This window comes from Podarcis filfolensis (genome assembly GCF_964270895.1).
Source record: "Podarcis filfolensis genome assembly, chromosome: 6".
NCBI lineage: Eukaryota > Metazoa > Chordata > Lepidosauria > Squamata > Lacertidae > Podarcis > Podarcis filfolensis.
In genome coordinates this window covers 65,651,821-65,677,806 of record NC_139609.1, presented here as the reverse complement: position 1 = coordinate 65,677,806, position 25,986 = coordinate 65,651,821, and the positions used below count along the sequence as shown (strand labels likewise).

Sequence of the window (25,986 nt, the reverse complement as noted above, 5' to 3'; positions counted from 1 at the left end):
TGCTGATACATATGTATAGACACAAATTTAGAAATAATTACTTAAGACTGAAATACAATACATATCATCTATCTGCAGAGTGACTGCCAGGAAATATCATTGGGGTCTTCTGCTTGGCCCCATGACACTTCTGCTGTGTGGTCCTGCTGGGTTCCATCTTGTTCCTATGACATCAATATTAAAACGTTGGGAGGTGCCATGCAGAGATTTGGAGAATGGTGTCATCAATATGCTGGTACACTCAGTTGTACCAGTCTATCTGAATCCGAAGAGGCTGCATTGGTGCTGGACTGGTGCCTGGATCCAATGATGGGCTGCATGAGAGAAAATGAAGGGAAAATAAATCCCAATAAGGTTGAAGTACCATTGAGTTGTGGTTCTTTGGTCCAGTAATTAGGGAGACAGCCTGTTCTGGAAAGAATGGCTCTCCCTCTGAAGGAACAGACATATAGTTTCGGGGTAGCACTCCATTTAAAGCTGACACTGGAAACTCGGGTCCCTTCAGTGGCGAGGAGTGCCTCAATCAGCTGCCCAAATGCTAACCATTCGTGTGCAACTTCAATGACCCTGGTCTCACTTCTTATGGTTCTTTACCTTTAATATGGACTTGTCCTGGACAGTATTTCATACAGAGGACTTTCCTCTGCAAAGTAGGCTCCATGGCCACCCTAATGGTAGGAACGAAGGAAGCTGCCTTATGGGTCAGAACATTGGTTCATCCAACTCAATATTGTCTACACCAACTTAACAGCAACTCTCTGGGCTTTCAGAGTGAGATCATTGCCAATCCTTCCTGGAGATGCTGGGGATTAAACCAAGGACCTTCTGTAGGCAAAAACACTGGGCTATGGCCCCTCCCCAGGTATTGCCTTGTTGTTGTTTCCGTTGTTCATTAGGCCACTTGCAAGACAAGTAAGCATCTTAAAAAGTAGAGACATCACTTTGCCAACAAAGGTACGTATAGTAAAAGCTATGGTTTTCCCAGTATGGAAGTGAAAGCTGGACCATAAAGAAGGCTGATCGCCGAAGAATTGATGCTTTTGAATTATGGTGCTGGAGGAGACTCTTGAGAGTCCCATGGACTGCAAGAAGATCAAACCTCTCCATTCTTAAGGAAATCAGCCCTGAGTGCTCACTGGAAGGACAGATCGTGAAGCTGAGGCTCCAATACTTTGGCCACCTCATGAGAAGAGAAGACTCCCTGGAAAAGACCCTGATGTTGGGAAAGATGGAGGGCACAAGGAGAAGGGGACAACAGAGGACGAGATGGTTGGATAGTGTTCTCGAAGCTACCAGCCTGAGTATGACCAAACTGCGGGAGGCAGTGGAAGACAGAAGTGCCTGGTGTGCTCTGGTCCATGGGGTCACGAAGAGTCGGACACAACTAAACGACTAAACAACAACAAGACAAGTAATGATTTCCTTGATCTAAAAGATCCCCCCTTCCATTCTCTCTCTCTCCTTTCTGCAGAACAAGTCAGAAAAACAGGGTGTAGACTTTTGCTTTCTGCCTATTTCCTTGAAGGGCTCACTGTGTCCTTGCTTTAAATCCAATATATGACTGGAGTGACCTCCAGTTACTACAATATTGTAAGAACTGCCCAATTTATCTCTGGAGGGAAAGAACCTTTTGATATATTAAAACAGAACTGTCCACAGTGGGGTCAGAGTTATCCATGAATCTCCTTAATGGCTGAGAACACTGCTACTGAGTAATAAAAGTCAATGTTGCCATAATTAGCATGGTATTGTCTAGTGGCAAATAGCCCATCAAAAATACAGCTTTGTCCATGGCATTTATTCGTTCTGTGTTTGGGTTCTGCTAATTATCTCTATTGGTAACTCAGATTCGGATAGCTGCCTCAAATCGCCAAGGGAGGGAGAAACTGAATTTTAATTACACCATATTCTCCTCATGCATTTCCATCCAAGATGAAACAAAATGGAGCCTTTCATTAATGAGCTGCTCTCACAAACCTTGGAACACTCCATGATAAGAGAGGACATCTTGACAGACCGAACAAAGGCGGTTCTTTTCCCTGAGCACAGTATCAAATTGCTTCTTGTTTTAGAGCACTACGCCTCCAAACTGTTCTTTGTCCCCCTCCTTTTGCTTTGTGTGTGTGTGTCTTTTGCTTCAGTAGTTTCACTGCAGAGCTTTCAGAGAAAAATCCCTTGCAATTTAAATGTGAAGGGAACAGACTTTTGTAGTAACTATTAGACCCAAACACTGTCTTAGGAGCTTCATTTTGTAGACTGTCACTCAGGGCAAAACCATACATAGGGTTGTACCCAATGTTCCACAAGAAGAACACCACTTGCCCAACAGTACATTTCCTCCTCCACCACCACCCCAATCTGCTCTAGAGGGTCCTCCACCCCACCCCACCCAGCTGATTTGGAGGGTGTGCAGAGGGCTGCAGGAGAGAGAAGGAAGTTTTTTTTTCTGTAAGCAGAAGTCTCTTTTGCTAGAGCAGCCTTTCTCAATCTTGAGTCCTCATAAGTTGTTGGACTACAACTCCCATCATTACTAGCTGGCAGGATCAGTGGTCAAGGATGATAGGAGTTTTGGTCCAACCAGGGCTTTTTTCTGCCAGAACTTACTGGAACTCAGTTGACCTCTCTGGTGGGCACCATTGCCATTATGAGAACAAGGGAGGCCTTCATGGTGAGTTCCGGCACCTCTTTTTCTAGAAAAATAGCACTGGATCCAACAATATCTCAGGATCCAAGACTGATAAAAGCTATGTTAGAGGGACAGGAACACTAGATACCACCTTAACAATTTTAAATGGCCGCAATGGATTCTTCACTTGTAACATGATCCCAGCTTCTCAGACCTGTTAAAAATGTGAAAACACACTAGTAATGTCAAGAGGGTCCTTCAAGGTCCCTTCAATTGCCAGGTTTCCCCTGCTTAGAACTGAACCACACTGAAAACTTATGAACTGCTTTAGAAACAGTTTGAGGCTGTTCTGTCTGTGCAAATGAGGCTCTGCCCCAACAACCTCAGTCTGCCCTTAGAGAGCCTCCACCTGCCTGACTTCATTCATACAAGTGGTCCAGATGATGGCGCTGCCTGTCAGCTTCCTCCTCATTGTTTTGATAACAATATAACTCAACTTCCTGCTGCACAAGAGTGCAGAACACTCATTTAGCAGAAGCCTCGGGATGTTACCTGACTCTGCCAAGGGCTTGGATTCTCTCTCCTCCTTTCTGTCTGCATAAAGGCACGGGGGGCGGGGGGTGGCAGTGCAGAGAAGTAACAGAAACCCCCCTCTCCCTCATTTTGTATGCTGTTGTTATTTCTTGCCGGTTTCTGGATTTCTGTAGTTCTCATGTAACTTTTATAAACTCTGGTTGCACAATCGACAGGAGAGGATTAAAACTTGAAGCTTTCACATTTTAATTACCTCACAGCGAACTTCTGCTGCATAAGCTAAATGGCCCATCTCAAAAGCAGGGGAATAAATCTAATTCTAAACAGGGGCTGCCAGTCATCTAGGGAGTTGCTTCACATGAACTGACTGTGCACTGTTGTTGTTGTTGGCATAATATTTATAATGAGGTTTGCATCCTCCTCCCCTCCCGAGAGCTCAGGACAGCATACCTGAGTTCATCTCATTATTCTCCTTACCATGTCCTGTGAGGGATGCTACGTTGCCTACTTGCTCAAAGGTATTTGGTGAAGACCAAACCAACTGTGCTGGGGGTGGCCCAAGACATTTTACTACCTGAGGTGAAGAACAGCTCAAGTTAACTCACCTCCAAAAGGATATTGTGGAGTTGAATCAGGTTATGAAACGCATAACTGAAATGATCAAGGGGTTGCAACATTTGGAGGTTATTTAGCATCCAACTTCTCCAATCTGTTAAGGTCACATTGAATTCTGATTCTATCTGCTGCAGCATCAGTTACCCCTCCCAGCTTGGTGTCTGCAAATGCTCTTAACACTTGCGTTACAAGACAAGCATCATTTCACATTAAGTTATTTGCAAACCCCATTATGTGGCTGCTGTTCCCCATCTAGAGCTAAAGCCTTCTATCATTGTTGGGTCTGTTTTGGGTGTGAGAATCAAAACTTCTTCCCAGGAAACTCTGGAAATTGCAGCTCTATGAGGGAAACGGGGTATCCCAACAACTCTCAGCACCTTTCACATACTACAGTTCCCTGGATTTTGTGGGGAAGCCTTTAAAGTGGTGTTATACTGCTTTAAATATATTGTACAGATGGGTACCAGGAAGTCCTCATAGTCCCGGAGAGTTTACATGTGTCGTATTCTAAATGCATGCGACAGTCATTCTAAATAAAACACTAATTAATTAATATCTCCTCAGTTTTCTCCCACACTTGCATAGTCATGCAGATGGCTCTAAATCAGAGTCTAGTTCGTTCTGTGTCCATTTTAGGATAATTGCATGAAGCGGGGTGGGGTGGGGGTGGACAAACTGTAAGGTACTTTCAGTATGCTTAGTCAAGAAGGAATAACCACACTGTCAGAAGATACTTTCCATGGAAGGGAAACCTAAAACAAATCTGTTGTATATAGTGGAGAAGCAAAATAAATGCAAACGTGGAGTCCTGGGATCAGGTAAGGAATGGGGAATGTTCCAGATATCAGGATTGTGTAACTTATTTGTGTTCCCCACCCCCAAGCCTTTTCTTAACAATTCAGCTATAAGGGACAGCAAATTGTGTTTGTTGTGTTTGTGTATATATACATACAGGATTTCTTGAGAATCCTTGGGTTCCTGGTGCATTGTATTGTGTTGTGTTTTGCCTACATAGGAACATTAGAATGCTGTATCTTTACATTTGCATTTACAGCTTCTGTCTTTTCACTGTTTATCTTTTTTTTTAATTGAGAGTTGGTAAAATAATTTTCTCTATTTATAAAATAGGTGCATTGTTTTCCCTCCTCCCAGCTGCCTGAAGAAAGACATAGTGCTAACCAAATGAGATAAGCTTCTGATGATGAATTGCTGAGACAACCCTGGAGTTTGCACATTCCTGCTTCCTTGGTTATTAAATGCCAATGAGGCAGATAAGACATTTGCTTTTAATTAATAATTTACTGTCATTGCAAAGAGGGGGGGGGGGGAATATGAAGGAAGCTGTGAATTTTCATGTAGAAATACTCCCACCTGTCTCCTCCCCAGGAAGTGATGACATAAGGGAGCTTGCTGAGAATCAGGAAGCGATAGATTCAGATCACATTGCTTGAATGGTTTCTGCATCTCCATAATTAGCATATGCTCTGCCAGGAGGAGTCTTGCCTCATTAGTGCCAATTTTTAATTGCATTATCCTGCAGTTCAGTTTCTGAAAGCGCTTGTGAGTTGCATTAGACTACAACTCTACACTCCCAGCAAGGTCAATGAAACCAGCTTAGCTTGGGGTGTTTGCAAATTGCCACTCTGTAAGCTGATCTACCAGGCACTGCTTCCTAGCCATGCGCAGGTCCCACTTAATGGAAGTTCTGTAACATCAATGCACTGTCATGATCCTGGTCATGTCCTTCTTGTGCGCTGAGCACACAGCCCTGAAACAGCATGTGACTTGAACAAATGTGGGCTGAGCTTCAAAGCAATGATCCAGTTGTATCAATCGTACTGAATAGCCAGCTCAGGTGGCAAGTGCTGACAGGGATTAGAGTCAAAACGAAGCCACGGAGGAGGAAGAGGGGAGTATCTGGAAGGTTGGGAGAACCCCAGGGTTTGCAGATGTATGAAAATCCACCCCCCACCCCAGCCCAATGAGGACTGAATAAGGATTGAAGCAGGGCAGCTGGGAAAGAAAAATGGGAACTCTGTATGTGTGTGTACAATTTGTGGGCTGATATTTTACCATTTTCAACTCCCGGAAACTTTTGCAGTAGTCTGGTAATGTGACAAACTGGATGGAGCAAGATATTTTGGTGCATGGTGATTGCTTCACCATGTATTCAGCCATTCGTTCAATATCATTGTGCTTTCTGGATTTTAAGAATTAAACCATTGGCACATCTCTCTGTGCTCTTTGAGGGACAAAAACGTAGAACCAGCTAGTTTAATAATAGAGAGACGCTTGTGAGTGTGATCCAAAGCAGGCAGTGAACATCCTTGCTGTAGAGCAGAGGTCTTCTTTGCCATGGCTTGCACAGGAATGGTGCAATAAGCAGTGGCGTAGCGTGGGGGGTGCAGGGGGGGCCGGCCGCACCAGGCGCAACATCTGGGGTTAGGGCAAATCCACGGGTTAGGGGGCGCAAATCCATGGGTTAGGGGGCACAAATTACTTGCCTTGCCCCGGTGCTGACAACCCACGCTACGCCACTGGCAATAAGTCAAACCAGTGAAAATGAACCGTAACCCTAACAGTTAGCATTTTGTCTGCTACTGCTCATGGTTTATATTGTTCTAGAAATGTTTTTTTTTTTTTTAAATAGTTATTTGCTTAGGGAGGGACCATAGCTCAGTGCTAGAGCGTTTCCTGTGCATGTCGAAGGTTCCCTGCATCTTCAAGTAGGACTGGTCAAGAACCCTGCCTGAAATCTTGGACTGCCGCTGCCAGTCAGTGTAGGGAATACTGAGCTAGATGGACCAATGATATGAGTATGTATAAGACAAGAATCCCGTGTTTCACTAATTTGGCTGCAATAAATGTGGGGAAGGGGACGTCTGAAATTCAGTTTTAGCCTGATTTGTGTGTTCACACAATTAAGACTTGCTATTGGGGGTTCTGCAGTAAGGGGGCGGAGGAACCTATGTATGTACAGCAAGCTCCCCTCTGCAGACATTCACCCTGAATGTAGGGACAGGAGTGAGTAATAGAAACAGAGAATTATAGAATTGGAAGGGACCTAAAGGGTCATCTGATCCAACCATAGCTGTCAACATTTCCATTTTTTAAGGGAAATTCCCTTATTCCGAATAGGATTCCTCGCAAGAAAAGGGAAAATTGACAGCTATGGATCCAACCCTTTGCAATGTAGGAATCACAGCTCATGTCTAACAGTGGGGGCAGTGGGAACAGTCCTGCTCTACTGCTCCATGTGATTCTTAACTCACTTAGAACTATTCTTAAAGTATGATCCTATATGTGTTTACTCAGATGCATTTTAGCCACTTTCAGGCATGCGGTTTGTGAATCAACAGGTGTCAGTGGCTGGGCAGGGATGAGAACTCTGAACTCCCAAGGTGGGACAAGGGGAAACCTGTGAAGCAGGGAAACTCCTTCACACCTATGATTTTTTTTCAGGATTCTAAAATGTGCAGGGAGTCTCTATGACTGCAGAAATCATCCCATGGCAGAAGATCTCCTTCCAGCATTTGGAGGGTAATCAGAACAGAACAGGGTATAAAGTTCAGCATGCTTGCCTTCACTGTCCCCCTACCATGTGCCTACTCACATACAGATGTGCCTAAAGATGAGAAATAACTCTACAAGCTTAATATTAAAATGTATGTATTGAACGACTTCTAGTTTTTATTTAGGTGTTTAATGATTATGCATGCATGTACTGCATTTTTTATTTTTTTATTTTTACCCCTCTCATTTGTCAAGAAGACTCCCAGAGTGCCTTACAGGATCACTAGTAAGTCACTCTCTGATCTCAGGCTTACAATCAAGCTAAAATGGATGGGGGAGGAGGATTTATTAATAATGACGATAATACTTCCATTTCAATATGGAAACCTTAGATAATTTGTTTGCTCTAAGTCTGCTATAAGGACTCCTACTTGGAGAAAGTGAAAGAGATAGCTTTCCTCAACATGTAGAGTATCGGGCAGGACGCTGGGTCTTCTACATCGGGTTGCCTCCTTCTTTATGAGGACATTTGAAAGCAGCCATAAGTTTGAAAAGACAAGTTAAGTGCCAGATAATTTAATATCATCTTGTTATAAATGAGCGTTCTTCTGAGACAGGCACTTTTTCTGTTAGCTCCTGATCTTCTCATGTTTTATGAGGAGTGCCAGACGGAAATCAGGAGTTCATGCATAAGAGGGCCCCTAAATCCTGTCCAGACTGCTGCCAATGCTGGTACATAAATGGGCAGCAGAGGCTGAGATCCATCTCTTATCAGCACCACGGTTCGCTGAGGCCTCAATGGATCATTTCTGAAGGTTTTTCATTAAAGGTATAATGTGCAAGCTAGCACCTTTCGACATGCTACGTAATTCTATGGCATAAATAGAAAAGGCTTAGCAAAATGTTTCATGCAGCGCAGCAACTTCTTTTGGAGTGATGTATTCTGAGCGAGTGCTCAGAACGTCTACTTTCCATTTTCTGCAATGGAAACAATCTGTACCTTGTTCCTCATTCTGAAACTGCAGAGTATTTGGAAACTCACTTATCTATGACTCCCCCCCCCACTAGTTAGGGCCAAAATGCCTATTACATGCCAGGAACAAACTAAATGATATAATGAACATCTGTGAGCAAATAATCAGTTTCTTGTCTTTTGACAAACAGCAATTTTAGAACTTGATGTGGACTAGGACTGCAGTGCTGGGGTGGGAGATTAATCCTTTAACATCCCGTCCCCCCAGATTTCTTAGTACAGTAAACGCCCTCCCATTTGCCATGTGTTCCATTAAAGAAAACTTACATGCACAACTATGTACATTACACATATATTTCCTATAATGGAGCAAATAGCAATTTAAAGAGGAGAGGTGATTTTCACTGAGAAAACGGGGGGGGGGGGGGGACGGTTACCCAACTCCCAACACCATAGTCTGATCCAAATCTTCTCCCAGGAAGCTCTATCTACCAAACTTTATAAAGGCTGGAGATCCAATGGACAACTAGAGTAATCTGCATTCCAAAAGGTGGTGACTAATCTAGGAGAAAAAGAAGTCGAAACAAGGAAAGGAAGAGGCATTTAAGGAAATGTTACATAATGTCTGCAAGCAAATTAGCGTGTTAATATAAGCACAAGTGGGTACAGTATCTCTTTGTGTCAAATCCTCATAGACCTAGAGAATCCCTATTTCACATATTTTGTAGGGGCCCTCAGATCAGTTGCACTTCAGGTTTAATTGACCAAAGAGAGAAGAGGCACATTAAATCATTTGTTATGAATTGCTTGTAGTTTGATGCTATAGAACATTGGCCAAGACCATGAATTCAGCAAGATCAAGAATGTATAGCTAGATAGAATGATTGCAGCTAGAATGGGTAATGTGATCAAATTACTATTAATTATTCAAATAGCATCATCAGTGTCTATGTCATTTTATGAGATTGCATTAAAACAGAAGATCCCCGCTGAAAACATGTGATGCAGTGCAAAAGCTAAACAAATGAAAGGGACTGGTAGTAAAGAGAGAGCATGAATGTGATCAAGTGCAATTACTGTGTGTACAAATTTAAAACTCACAGAACTGCAGCCTGCAGTCATCTAAAATTATAGTGTGCTGCCAGGAGAGAATGGGGGCCATGAACATCAGTACGTCTAGGGGACAAGAAGGGTGTTTGGTGAGATGCATCAAGGTGATTCAGGAAAGGGGGCTGTTCCACATGCTGCAGGAAAAGACAAACAAGCCTCTAGAGCAGGGGTTTGTGAGGATTTTGCACACTCAGAGGCTGATGTGACGCCTCCATGGATGGTCCAGCTCTGTAATAAAGTCGGCACCATCTAGCTTTAAAGCAGGGGCACTTGGATGGGGTGAAGCATTGATTGGTTGCTGAGAAAGTAACATGCTTGAGAGGTGCAGAAAGAGTGGTGCAGTTTTCATGATGGGGTCCTCTGGGCACACCAGCACATGGTTTGTTTGGGGGGGTTGGCAGCTATGAAACAGTGTCCATCTGTGCAAGTGGTAGCCTCTCTCCCTTACTACATGGTGGATGGGGACAATTGTGGAAGGTGCACCAGCATATGAGTCCAGGGGCTACCATCGGTGTTCATGTGGAAGAAGGCTCATAGACTTGCCTGCTTTTGCCCTAGTTCCTAATCTGAGAGCTGATCTGTAACATGAGTGCCCCCTCTGCAGACACACGTCTACGGTATCGCGGCAGATTCCCATATGTTGCAAGGCAGATAATCTGTTCCACATTAGATTGCACATAAGGGAGTGCTAACCAGCGCTGACCTGTGTTAGTAATCATCTCTTGCACAACAAATGCCATTAAGATGGCCATTTTTCGCTTTCAGTTAACTTGCCAATTTGATGCAGTGCTGTCTGGCTTGCTCCTGGCCTATTGAGTTTTGTGTAAATGATGGAAAGAGAACTCCTGTCAGGAATCCAGCCCATAGGGATGAGCCTTGGGAAGACACAGTCAGTAAACCCTACATGTTCCCTTATAGGCTGAAATAGTTGCTCAGCCCCAGGTGCTGATGTCTGCATCAGCAGCAAATGCCTAGCATTGTTTACCCCTTCAGACTTCTGGGGTTGTTTTTGTGTGTCACTATTTACATGACTAATTGTAATAAGAATATAGATGCTTTCTGGGGACACACATTGAGGGGATGGGGAGAGGGAAAACTCCTTGGTTGACACTAATATTAATGTGCATATGTATAATTTTTTCCTCTGGCATTAGATCTCAGAGCCATAGACTTCTGGCAGAGGAAAACATTTCCCCCTTCCCAGTAACTTTTTTGCAGAGCAAAACACAGGGAGGATCAGGCTGCTCTTTCAAGTCATCCAAGTTCTACTGAAGCTGTATTTGATAACTGAGAACATTGGGAACCCTTCCAGGGCTTAGCTCTCCATGCAGCAGAAAGTGGTGCCTGTGCTATGCCGAGAATGCAATTAGCCAAGTCTCTTGGGGAACCTCCACTGTTTATCTTATGCAGTCTTATTCATTATTAAGTGAGGCAACAAAAAGACATCCTCTCATTGAGGTGGCCCCAGGCTGTGGTGCAGATGAAGGGACTTGTATTCGAATAGGGGCATTTATATGGGTCTAACGGAAGAAAGCAACAGCTGGTGCAAGTCTTCAGCCACAAAAGTACCCATCAACTTCCATCTTTTCATTTCTAGCTAGTCATGAAAATACTCAGAAAACAGCTGGCACCCTGGGTGTTTGACTGAACAATGGGGATACATGTTCTTCTCCAGTAGATGAACCAAAAGGACTGGTGCAAAGCGTAATCTGACATTTCTCTATCTAGCTTCTGCTAATGGTAAATTGTTCATAAAACTGGATTATGCCAAGACTGTGCTCTGAGCCAGAACTGAAAAACAAGCCCTCTCCAAGCTGGCTTGTAACACATGGATTGTGTTACTGATCCTGCCAGATCTCAGATCAAAACCAAGCAATCCAACCAGATCTATTGTCACTTCTTTACGGTAATGAAGAAATTTGGCTTTTATGTTCATTAAGATGACAATTTAAGTTCATGTCATGTCTTCTATTGCTTTCTTCAATACTCAGTGCTAATATTTTAATTATAGCTCGTTCCTAAATGAAACCTGTGATCAAATGGAGCAGTCCTGGTAGGGAATACTTGCACTGAAAAGAAAAGCATATTTCAAGGGTTATTTTCATAACAGCTCTAATGAAGAACAGATGTGAGCTGCCTAGAGAGTCTGATACAGGCTCAGCTATCTAATAAGGATAGATTTGGAGTGGTTCCTTTTTAAATTGCTGTTCTGAGGAGGATGGAGCACTTTTCAGTGCACAAGGAAGTTGTTTAAAAGAATAAGACCCATGCACCTTGCAAACAGATGTAAGATCATCCATATTTATAGTTTGAGACATAAGTAAATTAAGGAAAAATATCTTCCTCATACAGCAGATCATTATAGTCCTAAAAGTGCTTCTTTACTACCCTTACCATATGGCTATGTGTGAACAGATAGCTCAGAGTCCTTCGGGAGAATCTGCCTAGAGTCATAAATTGATTAACCCTGGGTGTAGAGGGTTTGTAAGGGTCGCACTGTGCATTGGCTTCTAGTTAATGAATCAATTTCTGAAATGGGTATCTTACCCTTCATTGGGTAATCAGCCTCCCCAGGGTGGTTTATAAATATCCCAAAACAAATAAAACATAGGTGTGGTAAGATTCATGCTGGTTGACTGAGTATCCTGCAGAAGGAAGGTTGGTAATTAATTAAAAGCCACATTTACCAGGAACCAAGCATCAGGAGTAGGTTAGAAAATAGCTGTGGTATTGCACTCAGCTGACAAGAGAAGGTTGTGATTTTTCGACAGTTATGGTTAGAATACCTTCCGAAATAAAGAAAGAAGGTGGAAAATTCTGAGCAAATGGCTCAGGACCTTTTTCCCTGGTGTGGTAGTTTTATCTATTTGCAGAGAGCTTTTGTTTAAAAAATGAAAACTCCATGGGGGAATATTCCTCCATGTCTTGTTTTAAAGAAGTGGTGTTCCCCACCTGCCATCTGAATTTACCTATGGATGGAGCGGGAATTCAATTCCATCCACAATTCCATTTGTGCTTCATTCTGTGGCATGTGTGGCCCAGACCTCAGAACTGGCCCAAGATATTTTGGCTCATCCAGTGGAAATGCAAAATGGTGCCTCCTGAGAGGAAAAGTATCATAACTTAAATAACTGACATTTGCCTACCCTTAATGATACCAAAAAAATTCCATTTGAAACAACTGCTTTGCATTGTCCAGTAGTGGGATTGGCCTGGAGAACTGGCTTTTGCGGGTGGCGCTGTGGGTAAAACCTCAGTGCCTAGGACCTGCCGATCGTATGGTCGGCGGTTTGAATCCCCACAGCGGGGTGAGCTCCTGTCGTTCGGTCCCAGCTCCTGCCCACCTAGCAGTTCGAAAGCACTCTTAAGTGTAAGTAGATAAATAGGGACCGCTTTATAGCGGGAAGGTAAACGCGTTTCCGTGTGCTGTGCTGGTGCAGGCTCGCCAGCTGCAGCTTCGTCACGCTGGCCACGTGACCCGGAAGTGTCTTCGGACGGCACCGGCTCACGGCCTCTAGAGCAAGATGAGCACGCAACCCTAGAGTCAGACACGACTGGCCCGTACGGGCAGGGGTACCTTTACCTTTATGGCTGTATTTCCCTGTATTATTGCCCCAATCCATTTCCTTGATGTTGCTGCATGCCAGGTAACTTCAGATTGCATAGGAATTTAGGAAGCATGTGTACAGAGGAACCTGACCTACACTTTGGATCTAACTTAGAATCGTTTACACTGTCTTGAAAGCTGTGCACTGGGGCTTCAGACCGGAGCTTTTTCAGCCCTACCTAGAGATGCCAGGGATTGGACCTGGGACCTGGCACCTGGGACCTGGGACCTGGAACCTGGGACCTGCAAACCATGTGCTCTCCTGGGAGGAAGCCAGCCACTTCCAACAGTATATTTGGGTTTTTGCATAGAGGAATGGTTTTTTTCCAGATTGCACCAACATTTTCTAACACAGAAAAATCCACTTTACTTCGGTTTTATCATCATCATCATCACTACTTTTTAGAAGATAGAAAACACTATTTGATGTCAAAGTGCTAATCTTTCAATGACAACCTTCCCCTCGTTATTTCTTTTCCAAGAGGTGCTTCAGCAATTAATTTTTTTAAAAAAAAAAATCCGTATGGAGGCATCTTGTTTCCAGGATCTATTTGACATGTTGATTTTGTTGTTTCCCAGTTCAGAATTCTACGACTAAAATTTTCATCCTGCCCTTTCTTATAGGATCAAGGTGGATTACAAGAGACAGCTAAGATATAGAGACCTAAACTCTACTTACCCCCTCTGTTTCAGTTATGTTAGCGTAAGCACAATGGCTGTGTGTTTTCCAAAGATTCCCTAACAGTGTTATACTCTTTGTACCTGACAGAGCTGTACAGAAATGTATTAATATTTGCTTTTGCAATATTACAAGCCTTCCCTGTTTCAGAGCAGTACAAAGGCATCTGCTTACAGGCTGTGTCAAGCGACATGTTTTCTAGGATTAAGAAGTTTCGGGTGCTATTTTTAATCAGCTATGGCCAAGTGAATGCTATGATTCCTCAGAAGCTGAAGACTGTAGTGGTGGCTACTGAAATCAGCTTTCTAGGAATCTTGGTATTTTTCTCTAATGTCAAGTAGCAGACTGCACTGATCTAATTGGTCTGGTCTAACTTGCCTCATGTGTCAGATGTTTCCTTCCCCTCATATGGACCCAACTCGGGGGGGGGGGGCATAATCCTTGACATGACCCTGAAATTGTTCCAGCCCTCTGGAAGAAGCGTGGAATGCATTTACACCCAATGCCTGAGCCGAAGTTCCACCTGTATCTGTAATCAATAAAGCTGTGGCCATTTTTAATCCAGATGGTTGTTTGCCGGAATCCATCTTACCACCCCTTATTTAACCACGGCCTGGGGGAGGGCAGCACTGTGACTGGGACCACAATAAGTAGAGTTGGGATCTGTTCCTTTCCCAGCCACCCAACCAAACAGCTAGCCAACTACTTCTGCCAACAAACTCCCAGTGCAGTCAGCAATGGACATGAATCCTTTCCAGGGCACCAACTCACATTATCAGACCCTGACTGGGAATGAATAGTCAATAGGTCTGTGAGGAAGCATCCTTTCCCAATAGGGTGCCCCACTGGCACCAGACATTTTGAAAACCTAATCATTAGTGCTGTCTGTCCTGTAGTCAGATCTCTTAACATTTTAAGAATTGCCAGAAGTTGTTGATCAGAGGAGAAACGATGTTGGTGTGTGATTTGGGTGGCCATTTCAGTTGAGCTTCCCAAAATTATAATGCTTATATCAAACAAGACCATCACAAGAACTGTAATGAAATAGTTTTAGGAAAACACAACATTCCAACAGAAACAGAAGGGTTTGGGGTGTGTGGATAGGTAAGAATGTCTATTCTGGAGAAGTGTTTCACTGAGGTACCTTGTTACACTTTCTTTTCATGAGCAGAGCACATGAAAGGGAACAGACACTATTTCAGAATGTATCTGTCCTTGTTCTTTCAGGTGTCTCACAGACTTTTCTTTTCTCTTCTCCCTTACCTCCCTCCTTTCCTGCTTTCCCACCCATTCTTCCACATCTCTTCTCCGATCCTTTCTGCCCCTGTTTGTCACTGTTGCCTCTTCTCAACCTCTAGAGCTCTCCATCAGCCTCCTTGCCGTGATAGTTATTGTATGTGGACTGGCCCTGGTGGCAGTTTTTCTCTTTCTCTTTTGGAAGCTGTGCTGGGTGCCCTGGAGGAACAAGGCCATTTCGACTAACACCCCCGCCTCCCAGAACTCAGTGGAACACGACAAAGAGAACATGGCTGACAAGCTAAAGGACACAGGGACTCTGGGCTTCTTGGAGGCAGCTGTGAAAATCAGTCACACGTCACCAGATATTCCCGCAGAAGTCCAGATGTCCATGAAGGATCACCTTATGAGACGCACACGGATGCAGAGGCAGACAACAGAGCCTGCATCATCCACCAGGTGAGTGCAGAGCATCCCTTGAATTGCCATCTGTTGGATCAGACAATATGGGTCATTTTACAGAGGTGCTGAAGATGGGAAAACTCTCCATGAGGAGAAGGGAGCGCTGATGAAGGTCACTGCATGCCACGCCCAGTTTTCTCTTGCTATTACTTGTCCATTCAAATAAGTTCCCACAGCCTCAAACCAGAGGTGTATCCCCTGCAATGAAGTGAAGAGCTTCTTCATTGCTCACTGCATATGCTCAAAAGAAAGTTTATGCTTTTGGTTTGTTTGTTAAGTTCTCTCCCCCCCCCCATCCTTTTTTGTTTTCATCAAGGAGTGTATATTGATCAAGGTGTTCTAGAGTAATTAGATTTGTTTGAGTAATTGTCATGTCATGGCTTAGAGGACACAATGGTGTGCAGACTGGAGACAAACTTTATTGTCTCTGTTAAACAAGAACAGAAGAGCAACAAAAATCTGGGGCACCAATCAGATACAATCCAGAGGCAGAATAACTCTGAATACCACTTGCACAGGATTATGAACGATAGAGTGCTATTGCACTCATATCTTTCTTCCCATAGGTAACATCTCTGCCTACCCCTGAATTTCTTCCTTTTTGTTGCCGTTCGCAAAATTGGTGCACTTGAGGAGAAGCAGAAATATTTTGGGAGGTGGGGCAACATTGCTTCAGGCCCTTGGACTGGGGACTAGTGAGTAGGAAGATTTGAAGACGGATTCGAAATGCTGTCAGAATCCTCCTCATGACCAGGACCCCTATTACATGTGGTTAAACTTGATTACATGAAGATTTGTGGGGCAGGGCTTGCATGCACATCCTGACCCCTCCTCTCTTTAAGCCCACCCACATCTGAAGATGGCTCTCGTTTATGTTTGATGCAATGGGCCATCACTCCTCAAGACGTCGGCAGCAATTCTCTTCTTTCTAAATATGTTCTTGACACTTGTACATCATTGAGCAATTGCACTAAAGGGATATTACGCTAAACCTTTGGCTGGCATATACCTCCTGGAGCTGCAGGATACTCCCTCGACTACATGCTGGTCTCTGCCGAAGGTTGAGTTGAAAGTGAACCAGCTGACATATTTCCCCAGTCTCCCTGTGGGCCCTTGATCTTAGCCAAAAGATTCAAACCCTGTTACGGTGACTTGACCTCATTGTGTCAAGCTGTCAATATGCTTGTGGCCACTTTAATTTTGTTAGGACTCAGGGAGGCAGGGAGACATATCAGTGACATGGCGCACTGTCAGATAGAATTACAGCCTTTTCCTCTCTTTCTTGCTTATGTGGCTCAAAGCAGGAATAATTAGATAAACGGAATTGACATATCACTCACTGCACTGGCTTCGAGGGAGCTGCATCTCAGTGTTCAAGATCAGCCGCTGCCTCAGGGCCACTGTAGCCTCAGATGGATGGCTGACCGTGCATGGGGATCCATGACAAAGGAAGGCAAGGTCTGCAAGGATCTGGAGGTGGAAGACAGCCTGGTAACCCATGGGCCACTGACCTGAATGTCTTCTAATACAGGCAGTCTTTTCAGCTAAGATGTGGGTGACTTTATCCATGTTTTACCATGCATCATGGTTGATTAGAACAAGGTCTACCATGCCGTAGAGGGCAGGAGTTGCTCAATTTTGCTCAGTTCCTTTGCTTTCAGGCACAGGAGCATAAGAGCCTTCTAGATTCAGAGCAAGAGTCTGTCTAGTCCTATAATAGCGTGATGGTGCATTTTATTTACTTATTTATAACATTTATACACTGCTGGATTGCAAAAACCTTCAAAGTGGGTTACAAAAGATAAAAGCAGTAAAATCAAGAAAATTCACAACTATACAAAAGTGTAGGAACTCATTGTGGCAGCCCCCATTGCTAAAGGAGTAAAAAATGCAAGTAGCTCTTTTGATCCACTGAAACACACACACACACACACACACACACACACACACGCGGAGCAGGAGCAGCAGCACATAGCATATTGTCCGATTTATTAGGACCAGCATGTTACAAATACTTAACATATGTTCCAAATGCCTGAATATCTCACTGTGGGGACCCTGTTACCCACCATCCCAAAATGTACCGTCCCAAAGGTATATCTTTGGCATAATAGGATATGGATATACGTATCTGGGAGTAAGCTCCATTGAACTTACTGGTGCTTATGACTGCATAGATTTGTAAACACACTGAGCTTTCACAAGATTTTCAGTCAGCTGAAATGCAACATTTAAGCTTTTAATTAGTTCAAGCAATCTTGTGAAGAAGTGTTACCATTTAAACTGCTGGTGTGAAGTAGGAATGCCTTCCAAAAAAAGGGAAAGAAGCACCCATCCTCTGCTTATTTTTCTCTCTCTTTGACTGGGATAGCTCAGCATGAGATTCTTAATCTCAGGATCATGAGTTTGAGACCCATGTTGAGCAAAAGATCCCTGCATTGCAGGGGGTTGGACTAGATGACCCTCGTGGTCCCTTCCAACTCTATAGTTCTAGGATTCTGTTTCTAATGTGTCACAAACAAATTTAGTTTCTCCTGATCATACCATCTCAGATGATACCATTCCTCCTGCTCTATAAAAGGTCCCAGAACTGTGCTCCCCTGCCTTCTCCTTCCACAAGACCACTGCTAGTCCAGCATTTAGCTTCTGGGAAGCCTATATAGAAGTGTGAAGGCAACAGTCCTTTTCTTCTGCCAGTCTTCTAACAAATGGGCTTTGGAGATACATTGCCTCTGAATACGAAAGTTCTGTTTTGCCATCATGATAGAACAACCTGATCTCATGGTTGTAAAAGGCATAGTTAATTATGTATTGTATGAAACAAATGTTTCATTTGTCTGTTCTGAAACTATGGCCAACCAATGTTACTGGATAATGTCCAGTTTATAACATTATGAGAGAAAGAGAAAAATCAGTCCATTTACTCTTTCCTGATCATTCGTAATTTTTAAATGTATCTCTTGTTCCCCTCCCCTTAAAAATATTTATTCTGAAGAAGGATGCCACAAACTCGTCTGCCAAATCCAAAATCCACATTAGGCAATATCAGTATTAGTCCAACTAAAATGTTACAAATACCTGAATCACTACAGCAAGGCCCCAGAGGATATAGATGCATCTTTCAGGAGATGGGTCTTTCCAAGTAACTGTGTTCTAATTGCCTTGGTATGATGCCCTCCTGCCAGAAGACCTTTACTTGCTGTCATAAGAGCTGGAGATCTCTGCAGTGTCTTCTGCCTTTCGCAGTCTCTCCAGGTCAACCACCTTAGTCTCAAGAGTTTGCTTCCTGGGTGCTCATTGCACTTAAACTAATTGTGTGCCTTAGCTGTGTTAATGAGTGTTTTAATGAAGTGTTTCCCCACTGAATATGAACCATTAACTACACAGTGACAAATGGGTAGCCATTTTCACTCACTGCAATGGAGTTCTGATAGTAAGAATATATGCAATGTAAATTGAGTACCTTGCATATCCTCTAGCCTGCTGAGTACAGTGGTATTATAGTGGCTAGAGTGTGTGAGGACTGACTTTTGGGGAATTCCAGCTCAAATCCTTGCTCAGCTTTAAAGCTCGCCAGATGTCCTTGGTCAAGCTGCTGCCTCTCAGCTGAGTCATGAGAAGGCTGTTTTACCCCTGGACTCTACATCCATCTCCTTCTTCTCTTCTTCCTTCTGTGTTGAGTGTTAGATCGTAAGCTCCTTGAGGCAGGGACCTTTCCTCTTGCACTGATGGTGAGATAGCGGTAGGACGGCAATGATCACGATGATGCTCTGATCTCCTTGGGCCAAGAGAGAGATAAATGCAACAGCAAACGAATTGCAACCTGCTACAAAAGTATCTGGTACAACTTGCCAAAGAAAGCAGGGTGGCTTTAATGAAGATGGGCATTACTCCCAGCCCAAGTAGCCATGAGAAAGATATGGTCCGGTGGTCATACAAAGACCCCAAAATACCTTTATGAGAAGTATAAGGATGTCACTGAGCTCAGGCTGGCCCATGCCCTGTTCTCAGTTTCTGCTCATGCATAGCCATGAAGGCTGCAAATCATGTCTAAAACTGTCCTGTTATAAAAGTTGTGAGAGAGACTGAGCAATCGAGTTGATGTTTTGTGCCATTGGCAGATGTATGCCTGCCACTCTTTGTTTCAAACCTCCTTAGTCATTCATATCCATTAAGCTCACTCACAGAAGACATTATGAAGGAGGGAAAGAAGATAAGCGTAATTTGGGCAAACTCAATTAGAAAAGTTCAGCTGGAACATATGAATTATAGAAAAGAAGTCCTGCTGTTACGAGAACTATGCAGAGGTGTGATCAAAATACATCCTCCCTCAGATAGCTATATCTTGGGAAAGCAAAATAAGTATGTGGTTGACTTTGTGTCATTGCCTTTTCTTTTCTTTTCTTTCTTCTCTGATATGGGGGATATAAAAGCACTCCCCTTCCCGCAGCTGAGAAGGGTTCTTGGTCTAGGGATGGGAGAGAATTTTTGCTCCATTCACATATAAAGGCGTACCTATCTAATTTGGACTTTTCAAAACAACGTGTGAACTAAAAGCCCAGCCATCCTTCAAAATTGGCACTTCTCTAAATTTTGCAATGCAGTTCTCCAGCCAAGAAATGGGTACAAAAAAATTGAAGTGTCATGGTAAACTGTGCATAAAAATGCATATATTAGTGGAAGCAACATACAAAACTGCATTATATTTAGGGGAATTGCTTTGCAAAAATGTGTTCAGTTGTTGTTGAAAATTGAAGTGGAAATGTGAAGAACTGAATTTGAAATTGGAAAAATGAGGGAAACTTAAATTGAGTTGAGTCTTAGACGGTGTGTGCAAACCTTGTGTGCCCCCCTCTCTCTTTTCTTGTCTTTCTATTTTCCTTTCCTTTCCCTTTTCTACTTATTTCAATGTAAACGTATCAGCAACAGGAAAAAGCAATCCAGTAGAGAGGAAGCTTTCAGCAATAGCAGGGATTCTTTGGTAACTGTTTCTAAGGGCTCATAGCACAAAAAATGTAGCTTACAACAGGCGCCCAAACTCCTATTGACCCATAGTCCTTAAACACAGTATTTCCCCAAGGCAGTAATGCTTTATGGTTTTGGAATATGTGGCAATCCCAGCTGGCAGCATATAACTCTGGATCACTGGTCAGCAGTTCCTTTCTCCTCTCCTGTAAGTCATAAACAGCAAGCCGTGGGGCTTATTAAACAGACCTCAGAACTCTCAGGGGTGCTGCTATTCCTTTCTGGCTAGTATAACCAGCCCCTTGTAGCTGTGTTTCCTATTCCCACAAACTATAATTACATTCTTTTATGTTGTCTCCAAGGCCAAAGATACCACTTGTTCCAAATATTTTGCTTCTGAACGGCTCCTTGCGTTCTGTTTGGTATGGATCTTAATTCCTAGAACTGGAAGACCATAACATTGTTCTTTTCAAAGTTTTTCACAGATCAGCATGAGATGCACTTCTTTATTTTCCATTGCATGATAGCTATTGAGAAACCAGTTTCCCTTGCGCTTACACAGTTCATTTATGACAAAGCCTTCAGAAGCTCTACAAGGGTCAGCACTATAGTCGTAGAGTAATTATATAATTGTTGAGTTGGAAGAGACCACAAGGGTTATCTACTCCAACCCCCTGCAATGTGGGGACTCTGAAGTTAGGAGTCTCGTGTTTCACCCACTTAGTCAGGGGTGCCTACTGCCTGTAACATCACTGTTGTGAAAACTTCCTACTCCCTCTCAACTGGCTGCTTTAAAAAATACTGTGTGAAAGTTGTGAGACCCTTTTCCCCCTCAGAAAGCTACAATTCCCAATCACACCCTCTTCTCAGGGAACTCTGGGAATTATACCTTTACAAGGGGAATGGGGGTCTCCTAATACCTCTTGGCACCCTTAACAAACTACAGTTCCCAGGATTCTTTGCATGAAATCATGGCCATGACTGTTTAAAGTGGTATGATGGAACTTTATAGTGTAGTTGGGCACAGGAGGGTACTATATTTCCTACGCTCTCCCTGCCTGTCCCCATTTTGCATCCTATCTCTTAAGTGGGGCCAGATACCCAGGACAATTTTCTCCCAACATACAACACACTAGCCTTTTCTTATCTCTTGCAGGCACATTTCCTTCAAGAGGCACCTGCCCAGGCAGATGCATGTTTCCAGTGTGGACTATGGTACAGAACTACCACTTGCGGCGGAGCAGCCAACTTGCATTGGCCGGATCAAGCCAGAGCTGTACAAGCAGAAATCCGTGGACTCTGAGGACCCTAAAAAAGAGGCAGAAAAAAACTGTGGAAAAATAAATTTCGCTTTGAAATATGACTATGAGAACGAGACCCTGATTGTGCGGATTCTCAAGGCCTTTGACTTGCCTGCCAAGGACCTCTGTGGCAGTTCCGACCCCTACGTCAAGATCTACCTCTTGCCTGACAGGAAGTGCAAGTTCCAAACCCGTGTGCACAGGAAAACGCTCAACCCCACCTTTGACGAGAGCTTTCAGTTTCCTGTGCCCTATGAGGAGCTGACCAATAGGAAGCTTCATCTTAGCGTCTTTGACTTTGACAGGTTTTCTCGGCATGACATGATTGGTGAGGTGATCTTGGAGAACCTCTTTGAGGCTTCGGATCTTTCTCGGGAGACCTCCATCTGGAAGGATATTCAGTATGCCACAACGGTGAGTAGGCGGCTTTTGCCATTAGTGTGGAGAGACAATAGCACACCAGTGCTTGGATGAGTTTGCTGTAGCTCCGTAGGCCAAGTTGCACTTTAAAATGAGAGCTTTGGCACAGAAATGCCATCAAGTGTTCTTCTTTTGAAGGTGTGGATGATACAGTGTCAGTTTCAGGTATTAAATGGTCCTTGGGCCCTCATGGGTCCCTTCTTCTCCTGGCTTCTCCTTCCTTCTGCCCCCTCATGCTGCTCTTTGGAATGCTGCTCCTCACTGTGTTCATTGTGCATGCATTCACAGAGAAGAAGTCGAGCAGGAAGGGAAGGAGCAGAAGAGCCAGGAGGACCTAGAAGTGGACAATGGGTTTCATGCAGCAAAGTCCTGGTTACTTGAGATAGCCATCAATAGCTGCACACAGTTTAAGCAGAGCTAACATCCATTCAAACATCCAGTCATTCATCTAGGTTATGGGTGATTACATTAAAAATAGTAATATTGTGAAGGTACCACAGTTCACACCAACAGAGATTCATTTTGCAAAATCTTGGTCTGATTTACATGACAATACTCCCACTTCCTTTATAGGTCTTTCTAGGCCAATGTTGATAATCCTGGGTGAGATGTACTTACACCCAGGTTTTGTCAAATTGTGGCAAGGAAGGAAGATGATGGCATAGGGCTGGGCCAAGACATTTTGCTACTCAAGGCAAAGGAAAATATGGTGCCCCCCTCCCCCCACAACGCCACATACAGATGCTGGTAGATTACTTTCACACCGGCGATGGCACAGCTTTCCCCACCACACCTGAGGGCAATAGGCTGTGTTAGAGTGTGTGGGGCAGGTTGTGTAGCTGGAGATAGCTCCATCTCATGCAATCTAATGGTAGGGCTGGCCATATCAGGGTAGATTTATGTCTGTTTCAGGGAATCAAAACATGAGAACTTCCTTGTTGTTCAAAAACTAGGCAAGGTCAAGGGCAGGCCTCTCCATGAGCCACAGTTTGGAAGTAGTGCACTGGTTCCTGGTTGTAGGATCTGTTCTGTGCTTTAAATTCTGACAGCTTTGGCGGTAAGAGGTGGGGGACTGCTCACAATACATCACCATTGCAATTTGCATAGTCTATAAATTGTTTTTAAGTGTCTTTCTTTGTCCTTGGGATATTGCACTTTAATTATACGGGAGGGGCTGGAAATACAGGGGAAGTTGTACGTGGAAGAGAATATTGCCGCAAGGACTGGGGTCCACCCTCAGGCTTTCACTGACTTGCATTTTAAGCAAAACTGCCAACTCATATTCAGTATTACAATCCGTGAAATCTAGACATTTGCTTTATTTTAAAAAATGCTGAAGCTGCCAAACTATATTATTACATGCCATATTTTGAGCTTTTCATTACTATTTGAATTCTCAGTTGTTAATAAGGGTTAGTGAGTGGCAACTGAAGCAGACAAATCTTAACAGAGAATGTTCCTCCCATACATTTTAAGTCTGATTTGCTGAATCAGTTTCTTTGTCTCTCCTTTTAAGCATCTCCCCCCCCACCCCCTCATAACAGTGCATTACTCTATATCCACATTCTGCACTGAGACCAGCTAGGGTCCAAAATTAATGATCTCCATCAGACCATGGATGCATCATTCCCATTTTAACGCCATACCAGGTCAGAGCTCCTTGTTGAGAAGGAGTCTATACCCATATGCTCCCATGTCTCTCTGCCAGTTGAATAAGATGGAAGAAAAGATAACCAGAACAGATGGTAGTTTCTAGGTATTTGAGGACAGTACTAAGCATATCCATGATTAAAGCCTGAGGACTGATTTTGCTGGGGGGCAAATGTGGCCACCCAGAGCTCTCTGTTTGGTCTGAAGGACTCTCCCAATACCACATCCCATTTCCTAAGGCTCTGCTCCATGTTTTCCTTGAGTGCTTTTTTCCTGGCTGGAATGTGTCCCTGAACTATGATAATTCCTCTTGTTTGCCTGGATACAGCACAGGCAGAGGAGCACAGGTGGGAATAGAAACCCCTGGCGTTTGTGTGACTGAAATTCAGCCTACTGTACAAAAGGTAAGAGGCACATATGTTCCTCTGCCTACTTTTGCCTCTGGTCCCACCCACCACTGGAATGATTGCCCTGAGAGGTTGCTAAGGAGCGACTTTGATCCCCCTACCACTGTTATAGAGGTAGGTCATTCAACACTTCAACAGGGAGGGTGAAAGTCTGTGTCCTTGTAAAATGGGATGAAAAATTATGACAAGTACTTGGGTACAGCCAGCTTGCTGAAGCCAGCAAGTTGAAGGTGGTGCCAAAACATTGTCCTTTCATTGTTCCAACTCTTGCAGATTTAATATTTAGATAAGGCGACTTAGTCTTGAACACCCAGACAAAGATGATAGGATAGAGCTTTTGGGGACTTCTTCTGCATGGAAATACCTCTGGCAAGCCAAGAGCTCCTGCCGATTACCAAGAGGGACTTGGCAAAGCTTTTCCTCCTGGCAACTTGTTTTGAAAACCAGAAGCGTGAACAAAAAAGGTCTTGTAGTTCTGTGCAGGTTTCAGGAACCTCCCAAAATGGTGTCCCAAGTTGGAGGAACAGGGGAGGCCAGGGGAGGCCAACAACAGCAAAAGGAAAATACTGAGGACAGCAATGATGGCAAGTCCCAGCCCCCTGGCACTTCCAGCTGCTGGTGCAGGTCTTATTGCACTTATTTTGAAGGAGCAGCTACTGTCAGTTAAAATTAATGTCAAATCAAAGGATATGTCCAGGGTCATCTCTAGTTTAGCTCTTGTATTGGCCAGCAATAGCTTTGCATCGATAGAAGGTAGCTGATTTAGAGACCTATATGGACTGGTTGAGTTGAAAGGTTTGTTTGAGGAACTCTAGTGCATTGGCTCAGACTAGCATGGTTACTGTGCTCTGGTCTTGGGACAATCAAATGTTCTCCTGTTCCTTTCATGTTTCCTACCTTTCTATTACTCCAAGGAATTACTCTCTGCTCCAAAATTATGTTCTTACTGTGAAATAGATTGCTTTCCAGACCTTAATACAGCTGTTTGATTTCCCCATGCCCTCACCTAGATTTTTCTATCTAATCTGTCCAAGGAAGGAAGTTGATCAGCTTGCTTTATATAGCCCAACTTTGAGAATCATCTCTATAGATTTTCCTTTTTTTCCTTTTTAATAGATCTTTCCAATCAAATCTTCTTCAGAAGAGTTTGAACAAATTTGCTTTAAATGAGAAGTTACAGAATCCGACAAATTGATTTTTCCTCTCGGAAGTGCCGAACCTGGGGAATTGAGCATGGGACTGGAGCTTTAAGGCTGCTAGCTGCCTGGGGAAAGTTTTAATATTTTGGGCAGGAGGAAATGATGATGGTGCAGTGGGGTATATGGCCTGGTACTGAGCATGTAATTAGTCCCAGAAGTGCCATTGCCTGAAGGCCTTTCTTGCATCCTTGCCCTCTAAGCCCTCGGTGCTGTACTTACCCCAGAAGCAGCACTGTTGTTGCTATGCGTCAGGAGCGCAGTCTCATTATTCCCATGCAAAGCTCCCCATTTATCATTCTAATAGCGTAACTGTCTCACAGGTTTGCAAACACTTCTGCAATGTTGTTGTGATTGCCAACAGCCCAGGAAAACAGTAAGATCCTTAGCAGATGCTGCTAATTTGTTTCAAGCAGTAGCCCTCCTAATCGGCGTCATAAATATGCATTAAGGCTTAGCCAGACCTCACCCAAGGATGCTAATGCTTGGCCCTAATGAAGTTCTTAATCATGCCTCCTCGGAATGCTGCAGACAAGAAAGTCAAACCTAGTTTTTCTTCCAAAATCTACATTAGGGCAATGCCTTGATTAGACCAGCCAAAATGTCCCCAAATAGTGTGTGAGCATTTGAGTCCTCCATGACTATTCATTGGACTAGATGAGGTGGTAAACAAAATCGGGCCTGGGGGGAAG

At 43.7% G+C, this 25,986-nt stretch overlaps 1 protein-coding gene across 5 annotated transcripts in view; it reads left to right on the top strand.

The window, feature by feature from the left end:
- Positions 1-25,986, top strand: part of SYT6 (synaptotagmin 6) — a 137,883-nt gene that overhangs the window by 45,414 nt on the left and 66,483 nt on the right. For 3 of the 5 annotated variants that reach the window (XM_083617483.1, XM_083617481.1, XM_083617484.1), the window contains exons 2-3: positions 15,016-15,352; positions 21,477-22,035. In XM_083617483.1, coding sequence (XP_083473609.1) covers positions 15,016-15,352; positions 21,477-22,035 — 896 coding nt within the window. Of the gene's footprint in view, positions 1-4,496; positions 4,594-15,015; positions 15,353-21,476; positions 22,036-25,986 lie in introns of those variants that run through there. The other 2 variants (XM_083617482.1, XM_083617485.1) reach the window with 2 other exon arrangements.